The sequence below is a fragment of the Ananas comosus genome, linkage group 3, assembly GCF_001540865.1.
Source record: "Ananas comosus cultivar F153 linkage group 3, ASM154086v1, whole genome shotgun sequence".
Taxonomy (NCBI): Eukaryota; Viridiplantae; Streptophyta; class Magnoliopsida; order Poales; family Bromeliaceae; genus Ananas; species Ananas comosus.
This window is the reverse complement of record NC_033623.1, coordinates 9,786,530-9,801,854: the sequence shown is the minus strand read 5'-3', so window position 1 is coordinate 9,801,854 and position 15,325 is coordinate 9,786,530. Positions and strand designations below refer to the sequence as shown.

General features: G+C 38.0%; 1 protein-coding gene across 1 annotated transcript; it reads right to left on the bottom strand.

Annotated features, from left to right (window-relative positions):
* LOC109708102 (protein DETOXIFICATION 56-like) lies at positions 2,482 to 4,155 on the bottom strand. Its single transcript, XM_020229699.1, has one exon. The coding sequence runs from the start codon at positions 3,976 to 3,978 to the stop codon at positions 2,494 to 2,496; it is 1,485 nt and encodes a 494-aa protein (XP_020085288.1). The 5' UTR covers positions 3,979 to 4,155; the 3' UTR covers positions 2,482 to 2,493.

Below are 15,325 nucleotides of genomic sequence, written 5' to 3'. Positions count from 1 at the left end.
CAATCGATCATCGATCGACCACCAGGTAATTAGTTTACTTGTTGTATTGCTGTGCACCAGGTAATTAGTTTACTTGTTGTATTGCTGTGCACCAGGTAATTAGTTTACTTGTTGTATTGCTGTGCACCAGGTAATTAGTTTACTTGTTGTATTGCTGTGCACCAGGTAATTAGTTTACTTGTTGTATTGCTGTGCACCAGGTAATTAGTTTACTTGTTGTATTGCTGTGCACCAGGTAATTAGTTTACTTGTTGTATTGCTGTGCACCAGGTAATTAGTTTACTTGTTGTATTGCTGTGCACCAGGTAATTAGTTTACTTGTTGTATTGCTGTGCACCAGGTAATTAGTTTACTTGTTGTATTGCTGTGCACCAGGTAATTAGTTTACTTGTTGTATTGCTGTGCACCAGGTAATTAGTTTACTTGTTGTATTGCTGTGCACCAGGTAATTAGTTTACTTGTTGTATTGCTGTGCACCAGGTAATTAGTTTACTTGTTGTATTGCTGTGCACCAGGTAATTAGTTTACTTGTTGTATTGCTGTGCACCAGGTAATTAGTTTACTTGTTGTATTGCTGTGCACCAGGTAATTAGTTTACTTGTTGTATTGCTGTGCACCAGGTAATTAGTTTACTTGTTGTATTGCTGTGCACCAGGTAATTAGTTTACTTGTTGTATTGCTGTGCACCAGGTAATTAGTTTACTTGTTGTATTGCTGTGCACCAGGTAATTAGTTTACTTGTTGTATTGCTGTGCACCAGGTAATTAGTTTACTTGTTGTATTGCTGTGCACCAGGTAATTAGTTTACTTGTTGTATTGCTGTGCACCAGGTAATTAGTTTACTTGTTGTATTGCTGTGCACCAGGTAATTAGTTTACTTGTTGTATTGCTGTGCACCAGGTAATTAGTTTACTTGTTGTATTGCTGTGCACCAGGTAATTAGTTTACTTGTTGTATTGCTGTGCACCAGGTAATTAGTTTACTTGTTGTATTGCTGTGCACCAGGTAATTAGTTTACTTGTTGTATTGCTGTGCACCAGGTAATTAGTTTACTTGTTGTATTGCTGTGCACCAGGTAATTAGTTTACTTGTTGTATTGCTGTGCACCAGGTAATTAGTTTACTTGTTGTATTGCTGTGCACCAGGTAATTAGTTTACTTGTTGTATTGCTGTGCACCAGGTAATTAGTTTACTTGTTGTATTGCTGTGCACCAGGTAATTAGTTTACTTGTTGTATTGCTGTGCACCAGGTAATTAGTTTACTTGTTGTATTGCTGTGCACCAGGTAATTAGTTTACTTGTTGTATTGCTGTGCACCAGGTAATTAGTTTACTTGTTGTATTGCTGTGCACCAGGTAATTAGTTTACTTGTTGTATTGCTGTGCTTATATATATATATACTATTAATAGTATATATATATATATCTATATATATATATATATAGAACTAGGCTAATATTCTATTAATAGCACCAAGTCATTAGTGCTACCAAGTTTTTGGCCATTGGATTAAGTGATGTGCGGTTAGGATGATGTCGGTCCCCTAGGGTTGAGTGGGTGGTTGATTGAATAGTATAATCTAACGGGTGAAAATGATCGAAAGGATAGATCTAACGGCGAAAAACTTGGTAGCACCAAATGCTTCGTGCTATTAATAGCATAGTAGCCGAACTCTATATATATATATATATATATAACTAGGGTAATATACTATTAATAGCACCAAGTCATTGATGCTACCAAGTTTTTGGCGATTGGATTAAGAGATGTGCGGTTAGGATAATGTGGGCTCCCTAGGGTTGAGTGGGTGGTTAGTTGAATAGTATGATCTAACGGGTAAAAATAATTAAAGGGGTTAATCTAACGGCAGAAAATTTGATAGTACCAAATGCTTGGTGCTATTGATAGCATAGCAGCCGGACGCTCTCTCTCTCTATATATAATATGTTGTAGTCCAAAATCAACACTTTGTCGTTCCACGGGTCATGTTTTAATTTTCCATAAAAGCTTGCATAAGAAAGGTGGTAAAGTACAATATTGCTTCACAATTTGGTGGTTAAATGCAAACCATAGAATAATGTAGCACTTTGCTAACTTTGCCAATAAACTTTGCCAACGACAGATCCTTGTGGAAAAACAAATGATGATGAGAACCGTCACCGCTTTGGCGTTGAGTTTAGCATTTCAACATCAGTAGTTCACATTAACAAAAGTTTGCAGAAATTTTTAGTTTTAGATGACATTCTCTTTTTTATTTTTTTTTTTCTCCCAACAAAAGCTTTGTCAAACAGACACCCGCTAAATCTAACATTCCCTTTCAAATACATTAGCATGTATAATCATTTCTTATACCTCTCTTACCACAAGATACATAGAATAATCAAACTAAAAAGAAGAAACAAACATACTATATATAACATATGAAAATTACATCCATTTTCCAATAAAAAGAAGATCGAAATTTTTTTGAAAAATGCAGCATAAATAAATTTCTCATCCTTCATTTATCTCCTCACTAACACTTCCACTCTCTCTCCTATCACAAGCCAACTCTTTGGCTATACTAGCTTCATCTTCCCAATCAACATGTGCAACCACTACACCCAATACAATAGCACTACAAAAACTCCCCACCACAAAGCCCATTAAGAGCCCACTAAGCCCAAGCCCAAATTTAAAGCCCAATATGATGCCCAATGGTAGGCCCACCAAATAATACCCTACCACACTGCACATGCCCAGCCATGGCCTATGCGTACCCCTAACCATCCCCCCACACACTGCTATAGGGAAATTAAACACCTCCACAATAGCCATCAACATTAACATCTTCTTCACACCTTCAATAATAACCTTCTCATGGGTAAACAACGGGCCCCAATTTCCGCGAAAGCCCACCATCGCCGACCCGCCTAAGAGGCCCGATAAGATACCCAAGCCCAGAGACACGTAACCGGCCTCTCGGGCCGGCCCGTGACGTCCCGCGCCCAGTTCGTTGGACACGCGGGTGGATACGCAAGTTGCGAGCGAGACCATCACTCCGTACAGCAGGTAGTCAAAGTTCAGCACGATCGCTAGCACCGACACGCTCTGCCGTGCGCTGGGCAGCCGCCCGGCGGTTAGGGTTAGGATCTCGTAGCACCACCACTCGAGGCAGCACGTGGCACAACATTGTGCGCCGAGCTTCAAAAGTCGCGCCCACTCGCTCGCCTTCCGAATGCGCCACCATGGCTCTTTAAGCACTTCTGCTTCTCCGCCATCTCCTTTCTCGATTCCCGCATTCGTTACAAAGATATATATCCCTAAAGTTGTCGTCGCGACGAGATCGGTTAGCCCGATAGCCATGGAGATCCCCTCGAGCCCCTTAGTTTTCGACAAAAAGATGTTGAACGGGACGTGCAAAGATAGTGCAATAGCCGAGCTCAACATTATGGGGAGTGTAACACCTTGTGAGCTTAAATAAGCTTTAAAAGGAGAAAGAAATGAATTGATTATAAGGTCAGGGAGAAGGAACAGTACATAGTGTTTAGCTAGGGTGACAATTTCTTTTTGTTGGCCAAAGAGTGCTAGTATTCTATCTACATAGAGCCAGAGAAAGGATATAGGGAGAGAAGCAGCTAGTAGGAGGATAATTGTCATGAATAGGGTCTTGTTGAGGAGAGTTTTGTTGTGGGCCCCATGGGCTTGGCCACAAATGGGCTCCATGGCCCAGCAAAGGCCCGAGAGGACGGAGAAGCCCGTGACGTTCGCGAAGGTGAACCCGAGGGTCCCCGCAGCGAGGGGGAGCTCCCCGAGGCGGCCGAGGAAGGCGGTGGTGATTGCCGTCCGCGCGAACCACGTCGAGTTCATCGGGATCAGCGGCGCGGCGACGGACCGCTGCTTTCGGAGCTCGGAAATTATCGCTTGTTTGGTTTGCGAAGCCCATGTTGGTGGTGTTGCAGTGTTGTTCTCTTCTTGGTTGGGTACTGGGAGTGGCATGGTGTTTGCGGATGTGTTTGAGATGTTAATTATTGAGGTGAATTAAGCTACAAATAAGTGCTTCTTTAACAAGCTAAAGTGACATGAAGATTAATGGCAATCGTGTTAGTGCACTACTGAGGATTATGAGAGGATAACTTAGAAGATAAGAGTTAATAAATACTGGGTTCCACGTGTACTCCATAAATTAACGTGGCTATTTCTAGTACAGTAACAATTAATAATTTCCTCACAATTGATTAGTGCGACTAAATAAAGGCCATGGTTGCATTAAGTCTAAATTATTCTTAAATGAACGTGCTTGTTTTACGTAAATGCAAATCTAATACAAACTTACGTACGTGATCATATTGATCAGTTATTAAAAGCGGAGATGAAGTTTTTTTTTTCTTCTATATTTTCACTTATCTAGTGAAACAAAATTTAAAGAATTTCGGACATGAGCGGTTCATTTAAATTATAAAATTGTTTCCAAATGGCTAGCCAAATTAGGTATATATATATATATATATATATTCATATGTGAAAAATAATTTTCACATGAAGCAATAACTTAATGCATTAATTGATGAGTGATATGTGCTAATTAATTGGCTAAAACCAATCGATTCTAAACTCTAAACCCTAAATTCTCAATTAACATCAAACCTTGCATCACAGATCGACTTCCATCCCACCTCTACATCTAGGGTTAGCCCACCTGCAGATATTGATTCCAGGAGACCATGCACCCACTCCACCCCCGAAACCCACTTTCTTTCTCATCAGCAACTCTAATTTTTTTTGTTGGACAAATACAGTATTCAAACTTTAACTTATTTCAATCAAGTCCTGCAATTTAATTTAGTTGACCAAATAGACTAACAATCAAAGAAGATGCGGCCAATGAATGCTCTGCCACTGAGCAGTGTGAATGGTTCTTAATTAGGAAAAGAACTCCCACAACATGCAGATGATCTCGAAAATAAAAGAGGGTGTTCGATCGAGGATACAACCCTACTCTATACATATGTACTATATATGTGATTATGATTTAGAAGCTAGCCATTTAGGTCACCTATTCATCAAGTGCATCTACACATGTTCTTTTTAATTACCACGTCAGCAAATGGCAGGATGTTTAATTACAAGACAAGATAGGAGAGAGGTTAGAGACATGTGGGACAGGAGGATGTCGTCTAAGTGTGGGGACCAATTATTAATGTAGAAAGAGGAGGGATGACGTCACTTGTAGTAATTTAGTGATCTGTAATTGGTTAGATTGGTTAGAGTGGAACATTGTAATTTTCATAGATACAAACAAGAATTATCAACATTGTGCTATCCAACATCCAAGGCTTGGTATTGCTTTGGGTTGAACAGTATAGATAGTTTTTTTTTTTTCTTTTTCTTTTTTTAAAAAAAGAGGCCTGGTTGTCATAACTATGTAGCTAAGTTCATTTTTCATTTGAATGAAGAGATCAACGAGATGTCTTTCTCAAAAAAAAAAAAAAAAGAAGAAGATTTTATATCACTTTTAGCAATGCGTCAATATATAATCAACCGAATTGGATTTTGGAACTTAACTCCAGTAATTCTGAAAGCTGGAGCCAAAATTGCTACAATTAATAAAGTGTCACCCATCTCATATTTTGAGGACTGAACGTGCAAGTTTCCCGTAATTATATCATGCTTTTGCAAAAAGTAAGTTAGACTTGTAATTGGTATTTTTTTCTAAAACCGGACACCTACCAACAAAATCACAAAAAAAATCCAAAGTGTGGAGATATATATTGAGATGCTTTAGTAACTCTTGTAAATAAATATATATATAAGAGACTATTATAGAGGAGTTATAATAATGTGGCACAATAGTAATATGGTGTACTCATAAAAGAGTTTTTTTTTTGAAAAAAAAAAAAGTAACACGCTACCCGCTTCGTTTATTTCATTTAGAAATAAACTTGCTAGAAATGTGAATCAACTAGGATTCAAATTTGGGTCTCGGATACCAACCACTTGCTCATAAAAGAGTTTTTTTTTTTTTTTTTCTTCTGAGAACAAGGTAGCGAGCTACCTGCTTCATTCATTAAGCGAAATGAATTTAGCGTACATAATGGAGACAGCTAAGGCCCCCTACCGAAATCGGAAAAACAACAAAAAAATAATAAAAAGCAGTACAGATAAGTAAACAACAACAAAAGAACAATAAAAAGCAGTATAGATAGGTAAACAAAAGCCCGACTCGAGATAATAAAGAGTGGTTACGGGACAATCGCCTCGGTCCAAGTCTTCGTTAGCGCAACTATCCGCCCAATTGCACGGTTAGCGTCCGGAGCGTCCTCGTTGAAGACGATCTTGTTGCGCTCCGTCCAAACTACCCACCAGATTGCCGCCAACCGTGTGAGCCTTAACGATCTCTGTTCAGCATTAGAGGAATCCACAGTGTCGGTCCAAAGTTGCTTAACATCCCCTATTCTTAAATCGCTGACACCCAATCCATCGACGCTAATTTGGAGGTATCTAACAAAAACACAATCCTTGAAAAGGTGATCGCAGTTCTCAGGTGAGAATGAGCAGAAAATGCAGTACTCGTTCACCGGGCACCCTCTGCGTATCAGTCTATCAGCGGTAAGTAATCTCTTGCGTAGTAGGATCCAGATGAATATTTTGATTTTGGTTGAGAGTTTTAGACTCCACAGCTTGTCGTTGGTTGGTTGTCTCTGGCCAGCGTCAGTAAAGAATTCGTAGAGAGATTTGACTGTGAATAATCGGTTAGACGTCCATCGCCACCATAATATATCCGGTGAGTCCGTCAGGCAATATCGCTGCAAAAGGATTTTGAAAGCCATGATCTGTTGTCTAGACACACTGTCGACGTTCATAGTAATGCCTCTGAGTATGAACTGCCATCTCCACCCTATTCTATTCCAGCATTGTGAGACCGTAGCCCCATTGTTAACCACCTTGGAGTAAATTCGTGGAAACCGAGTACACAGGGGGGTTTCTTCGATCCAAATGTCAGTCCATAACCTACAAAAATTTCCATTGCCGAGCGTGTACGATACGCTGCGACGAAATATCTGTCGACATGTCATTACGCTTCTCCACCACTGAGAGTGAGGTCTGAACCCTTTTCCCTCCAGTAACGGCCTTCTTCTGGTGTAATATAGCGCTCTTACCAACCTTCCCCATTGCAGCTGTGGATCTTTGAAGAAACGCCACCACCATTTAGTTAATAAAGCTATATTCATAGCTTCCATATCTAGGATCCCCAGTCCCCCTTCTTTTTTGCTTTTACAAATTGATTTCCAGGCAATTAGGCATGACCCCCCTGAAATCTTGGCGCACCCTTTCCAAAAGAAAGCTCTTCTCAGGGCCTCTATCCGGTTCAGGACCCACTGCGGTGCTTTGAAGATAGCGAAGAAGAAAAAAGGTATATTCGAGAGCACCGAGTTGACCAAGGTGAGTCTACCCCCGTGTGAGAGGAGTTTTAGCCTTCCACCCTTCAATGCGCGCCTCAATACGGTTAACGATCGGCGTCCAATCTAATCTTCGGAGGGGTTTGATGTGTAACGGCAATCCCAAGTAACGAAATGGCAGGTTGCCAACTTTACAACCCAAAATATCTGCTAGTCCACAGGCCTTGCTAGCATTGTGGCCTAGATAGTAAAGTTCCGTCTTAATCATATTTATCTTAAGGCCTGATGCCCACTCGAACATTTTCCAAATAAAAAGCAAACTACGCATAGCGGCCTTTTTAGGTTCAGCAAAAAATAAAGTGTCATCCGCGTATTGGAGGATTACAGTTTGACAATCCATTGTTGGACCAATACCTTGGAACATGTTGTTGTTCCTCGCTGTCTCCGTGATCCTGGCGAGGCAGTCGGCCACCAAGATGAATAGGTAGGGGGATAGCGGGTCTCCTTGTCTAAGCCCCTTCCTTGCTTTCAGCCAAGCTGTCGGCGAGTCCTTTACAAGAACTGCGATTTTAGCGTTGCATATACATTGCTCTATCCAGTACCACCATTTATCGCTGAATCCAATCCATCGCATTACGCTTTTCAGGAAGGTCCATCTGACATTGTCGTAAGCCTTCTCAAAATCCACCTTAATGCAAACGCACTCCTTCTCTGATTTTGCACACCAATTTAGGAGTTCACTCGCCGTAACAAACGAGTCCGCTAGGAGTCGATCCTTCAAAAAAGCTGATTGTGCAGGCGATATGATGGACGGTAAAATGAACGCGAGTCTGTTTGCCAAAACTTTAGAGATAATCTTCTGTATCCCATTAATGAGGCATATCGGTCGGAAGTCATTCACCTTACTAGCTCCTTCCCTTTTAGGGATGAGACACACATATGAGTAGTCCGTCAGGGCCGTGAAAAGTTTGTTTTCCTGGAGATCTATGAATAAATCGAAGATGTTATCCTTAACTGTTTCCCAGAAATGTTGAAAGAAGATTAGAGAAAAACTATCCGGTCCAGGTGCCTTCTCACCACCTAGCTGAAAGGTAGCTTTCTTAATTTCTTCCATAGTAAAAGGGCTAGTAAGGGAGTCCGGGTCAGTTAGAGACTTCTCCCGGTACAGATCACTCCAATCTCCGCCAGTTGAAGGACCTGTTTCCTCTTGCCCGAAAAGGCGTGAGAAGGCGTGGAATAAATAGTTTCTTTTTAGGACGTCGTTGTGGATAGGTTTGCCAGAATCATCTTCGATAAACTCTATCGCATTGCTTCGTTTTCGACCATTGGCCACCGCGTGAAAAAATTTAGTGTTCTTGTCACCCTCCTTAAGCCAATGCTGTTTCGCTCTCGTTCTCCATAGAATTTCTTCTTCTTGAAGGATGAGATGAAGCTGAGCCTTAAGGTTTACCCTTTTATCCCGAAGCTCCTGTGACAGGGAGGACTGTTCCTCAATCAAGTCGATGCTACGGATATCGTCTTGAATATACTTTATAGCGTTGGAAATGCTGTAGAACTCCGTCTTACACCACTCTTTCATTCTGACCCTGCAGTGTCTGAGTTTTGCCGTAAGAGTGAGGATGGCCGACCTCTTGCTGGTGATTTCATTCTACCAGACCGGTACCCTAACAGAGAAATCCTCTTTAGTGAGCTTGACCTTCTCGAACCGAAATCTCCCCGGCTTCGGGCTGGCCCTAGTAGTCAGCACTATCGGGGTATGATCCGAGGTAATCCTCGGCAGTGCTGAGACCCTGCCATGAGGGAAAGTTTGGTCCCATTCAGTCGACACTAGAAATCTGTCCAGCTTGGCCAGGGAAGGTGCGCTTTGCATGTTAGACCAGGTGAAACATTGGTTGGATATGGGTAGATCAATGACCTCGAGGTTTGAAATGAGATCTGAGAATAAGGACATCTGTTATTGGAGCAAAAGTCTCTCAGTGAAATAAGTTCAGAACAGAACTCTTCCTTCCCGTCCCAAGTTGGTGGCCCATAGACGTTTGAAAGGAAAAAAATCATTCCGCTGGCAACATGCTTCAAATTAAGGGTGAGCGAGCGTTCACGCACCAAAACCTCCCAACATAAAAAAGATTTAGAATTCCACGCAGTGATTAAACCGCCCGACGCCCCACAAGTAGGGATAAACTGACATCTATCGAATTTTGAGCCACAGAAAGAGCGGAGAAACGATCTAGATACCGAATCTACTTTTGATTCTTGAAAACAAACTACGGAACAAAAGTGCTTAGACACGACAGTCTTAACCGCACGACGCTTGACCGGGTCGTTCAGACTACGAACATTCCAAGAGATAATATTAAACATCAGACACAGCGACACCCCAAAATATAAAACCACATAGTAACCCGCCCCTCAGCTAATTATCCGCTCAACATAAACTTGTGGAGCTCCTCCGCGTCAACCTCCGAGAGCTTCACTCCGCAGCGGGCACCCTTCGACAGCACCGTTTTTGAGCTCCATTTGCGAGCTAGTTTCGCCGAGCTAGAGATGACACCTTCCCGCAGGATCGCTTTCCTACGCTTCGCCCGTTCAAGAGCCGAAATGTTGGCTGGATCCCGCACGCGTGGACTAGACCTAGTCGCTCCTCTCCTGACGCTCGGAAGATACCCAGCCCCACCGGCCTCCTCCCCGTCACCTCCTTCCGGCGGGATCGGGGCAGAAAGAGATTCCGCAAGAGCACGGGAACGGCCGGTGCGAAGAAGGAGGCCCATCTCGAGGGGAGCTCCGGCACAAGAACCCATCGCAGCAGCAGCACCAGGAGAGCCTCGAGTGGCGTAGAGATCGGGGTTCCCAACAGAAAGACCTCGGCCGTCTCCATCACCAAGCAGGACCGGCTCAAAGAAGTCCCCCGTGGGGAGCGGGCGAGAAGGGTTACCCGTCCCAAGGGGGGGTCCGCCTTGAGCAAAGCCGACTTGAGCAAAGCTGGGCTCTGGGCTGTCCCTAAGAGAAAGAATGCCTCCGAAGCAGGGGAAGAAGGACCGTTGGGCCTTGTCTTGGGCCTCGTCTGCAACTGGCTGCGGTCGGTGGCAGAGCGGGCGAGAAGGGGGATCATGTGGCTCCCATATATAGACTCAGATAAGTAAGTTTCGTTGGCTTATAAAGAGTTTAAAGGATATGTGTTAGACTTTGATGTAATACTCATAATTGGTTTTAAGGAGGAAAAAAACTGCTTAGTGTGGAAAAATAGAATCAGATATATGGGAGCCACATGATTTAATTTTGGAAAATGAGGAGATAGTTAAAAATTTATTTGGAAAAAAAAGAATCCCGAATAAAACGAGAAGATATCTATATAGATGGCAGTGAGTCCATATTTTTAGCATTAATCTTTTGGATTTGTTTGAATTTTAATATTAGATATTTCATAACATTGATATGATGTGAACTTGGGTCCAACACAAGCAATGGATAAACCCTAGCTTAAATATCACAGTAGTGCAAAACCCACCCTTTGCTGAAAATTATATCTATACATATTATTACACTACAACAAAAACGGTCTATAGCGACATTTTTAAATATCGGTACAGGTCAAAAAAAATATTGCTGGCTAAATTACCGACACTTTTAAAAAGTGTTGCTATATGTGGGGTCGTTAGGTATATAGTGACAGTTAAAGAGTGTCGCTATAATCTAAAAAAAATGCTGTTAATTTACCAACATTTATTTAAATATTTAGCAACCGTTGGAACTCTATCTCGTTGGCTGCGGTGGCGGAGGAGGGCGAGAGGAATGGATCTTCATATAGAATTTCAATCGATTGAATGAGGGGAGAAGGAAAAATCGTAATCAATTTTTCTTTTCTTTTTCTTTTCTATTTGTAATTGGGCCGAATGGGCTAGGTGGGGTGGGTTGAGTAGAGTAACTTTTTATTTTTGTTGGATTGGACTTTATATTTAGGCATTAGTAGATTTTTTTTTAAAATTTTTGCATAAATGAGACACTTACACAAAAGTGTCCTAAACATGTGCCCCTATAATCTAATTCTGTTGTAGCGTTATATAATAAAATAATAATATATATAAAAAAAAATAAAATTTTATTAAAAAATATGTTAAATTATAGGTTAGAAAAATTTGTTGGGTAATGTAACATAACTTGCCGAGTTCAAAATTCGGCAGGCTTTCAACATCATACGTCATGATCGAATTTACTATATACAAATTTAAGTTTATGGATCTCTAACCTTATGCGTGAAATTTGTCTAAAAAAAATCTTTATTTTGTAATATATAGAATATGTTAAATTTTGAGTGTAATTAAATAATATGAAGAATATAGGGTTTTTTTTTGCATTTAGCCTCTTGAAAAAAATTTATTTTAAAAATAGTCTCGGCAAATTTATATTTACAAAAGTGGCCCTAATTAATCCTGCCATGCAGGCAGCATATCAGCACCACGTGAGCGCGGCTGGGGCCAGTTTGTTAAGTTGAATACGGTGAATGGTTTATTGTGTTTGGAGAAAATACAAATATATATATTGCTAAAAAAATAAGAAAAATATAAATACGAATACGGTAACTATTCACCGTATTTAAACACGGGAATATAAGTGTGGAACACGGTGAATCATTCACCGCATTTGAACATTGTGAATGATTTACCGTGTTCAACTTAGCACCCCTCTAGCTTACGTAGTGCTGATGTGATACCTGCGTGGCGAAAATAGGGCTAAATTTGTAATTATAAATTTGATGGGACTATTTGTAAAATTTTTTTTTTAAAGGGGCCAAATACAAAAAAAAGCCCAAAAATATATTATTAATTAAATAATATAGAATATAAATAAAAAAAGAACGGTGTGCTTAAATTATACCATAATTTCAATAAGATAAAAATGAATATAAAAATGATCTATTATTTTGATTTGGTTTTGTATACCACATATTTAAAATTAAACAAATAAAAATAAATGGTTTTGAAATATATTTGCATTGTCAGTCATGTCCGTTTTCAATTATCATTTAAAATTTTCTATATCATCAATAAAAATGTTATTATTAATTTCATAAAATAAAATATAATATAAAAAAGGAATTAAAAGAATGCAAAAAACTATTATCGTATTAATAATGATTTGGCATATATATATGGCATACCTTATCTATTAAATAATAAGTTATCACCTTAAAATAATTATCAAATGGTATGTTAAATTTATTTACAATGACTTAGTAATTGGTATTCGAGTTTTCAAGCTCGAAATTTTATTATTTTATATTTTTCATGGAGTTTCATTTATAAAATAAAAAAAAATAGAGAGAGAAAAGCAAGTAGCTAATTATTTCTCTCTTTTAAGAAAACTAAAAAAAATTGACATAGGTATGATATCCTTTACTTATAAAATACTGAATTATCATCACAAATCAAATATCAATTATCTTATTAATTTTTTTAATTTATTTACTAGATCCTAGGAATAATGCCCTTCATATGATGTTCATTTATATAATAAATGTATTTCACATTGTCGCAAGTGTGATACTTTTTATTTTATATATTAAACTAGTGTAATGACCCGCATTTCGCGGCGGAGGTCGTAATATTGAGAGCTAATAATATGACTGTAATTATATTTATTTATTACGAAATTACAGATATATATAACATTCACATTATGTAAGATAACTAAATATATACTATAGATTATCTAATATGATATAATGTTTTTGATAATGCAAATATAATTGATAAAACAGTTCTTAGATCATTATGGCCTATCGGTTCCACTTGATTTCTTGCGGGTGTTAACTTTGCTTGGTCCTTCTCCAGTCTTCGAACTGCTAAGTATGAACAATATATATATATATATATTATATATATATATAATATATAATATATATATATATATATATATATATATATATATAGGTGAGGCTACTATGCTATAGAAGCACGGAGCCTTCCGTGCTTCCAGCTCGTTTTCGATGTTGCGACTTTCGAATCGTCGATCGGCTCCGTTAAACTTGATCTAGAGTATTTGAAGTACCTAGAAAATAATTTTATAATTTTACGATATCATTTGCCTATGTGAACGAAGGGGCTCAAAATCAACGGCTGAAAATAAAAATCTTACAAAATGTAATAATATACATTAAATTTTAAATCAAAGATATTGATCTTGTTTTATTATGTATAAATAATTTTCTATCAAATTTTACGTGATTTGGATATTTCTACACCTGTTAAACTTGCAAACGGCTCACTACGGCCATTAAAATTTATTGATTTTGAGCCCATTCGATCATTAGTCAAATGATATCGAAAATAATAAAATTTATTTTCTAGGTACTCCAATACTCTAGATCAAGTTTAACGAGCGATCGACGATTCGAAAGTCGCAACATCGAAAACGAGCTCGAAGCATGAAGGCTCCGTGCTTCCGATAGTATAGGTAGCCTCGCTCTATATATATAAATAATATTATATTATATACTATATATATATATTATACGTATTATATATATTATATATATATATATCTATATATATATAATATATATATTACGTATATATATATATATATATATACATATATATATATATATATATATACATATATATATGGTGGAATAAAAAATACAAATAATATTTTAAAAATATTAATACTTACAAACGTAATTTTTTTGCTACAGCAGATGTTTCAATAGGCAAATCACTATCGTTGCTTGACAAAATACTGCAAGTCAATAATTTTATTTTTTTTGAACAGACAGAACATTAATTATTAGATTTTTTTTCCCACAGACAGAACATTAATTTATAATCAGTTCTTAACTTGTTTATTAATCATACCTTGATTGGCTTTCGGTAGGATTATATTCGCCAATAGTATTTTCCACTTGAGCACTATTTTTAATAGGTATAATAAGTTGATTTTCAGAAGTGGCCGCACTGTTAAATTCCTTTGCAATATGGTTATTCTAAATCTCCTATTTTGATTCCAATTACACTATGAATTATTTGTAAATTGTTTTTACTTTGCTAACTCCAATAAAAATAGTATCTCACGCACAACATAAACTTTTCTCTTACAAAATTTTTCATACTACACAGCATATTCCTTGCCCTCTTGCTTTTTTTCTTAACTTTATATATAGCAATATTATTTAACATCATTCATAAAACAAAAAATTGCATAGTACATATAATATTTTTTGTACTTTTGCTATCTTTCTTATTATTACAATGCATGCATCTTCCCCCCAACTCTTTCTACTCATAGCCCATGTGAGTCCATGCATGTCACTTGAATATAGCCCATGTGGGTCCATGTGAAGGAGAGAGAACATGTGAGGGAGAGAGAAAATCCACCATGTGGCTCGATGGGAAACGACATTTAGTTTCAACTTTAGTATAGAGTTTAATGCTATGTTGTCTCAGCTGTCAATTGTCACATCAAATATATTGATTTGATGTATACATAATTTTATTTAAAAAATATTATTAAATTTAATTAAATTGTAAAGTGTGCCCTAAAGTTTGATCCAAGGACGTGTAAGTAGGGATGCCAATGGATTAGGGTTGAGGGTTGGCGGAGTTTCCGCTCCGGTCCGTTCTGAGTAAAGTAGTAAATAAAAAAAAAAAAAAACGAATTCCGACTAAAAAATAGAATAATTTTTATAATTCGAGACGGATTCGGGACAGTAAACGAAAAAATTTTGACTTGCTCTGAATCCGCTCTGTCATGATTTACTCCGAAAATCGTATATATTTTTAAAAAATATTTCTAAAACATAATATATTTATAAAAAAAGTGTAAAATACAAATAAGTTGGCGCTCTCATTTCTCATATATTTGAAGCTTTTAAATTTTGCTTCGAATTGTGATTGATATTTTTTATTTTTATAATTAATATTATTAATTATATATATAACTTAATAATATTA

What these genes read in the sequence shown, in the direction of transcription:
- LOC109708102 (XM_020229699.1), bottom strand. Translation starts at nt 3,978, where the DNA reads ATGCCACTCCCAGTACCCAACCAAGAAGAGAACAACACTGCAACACCA.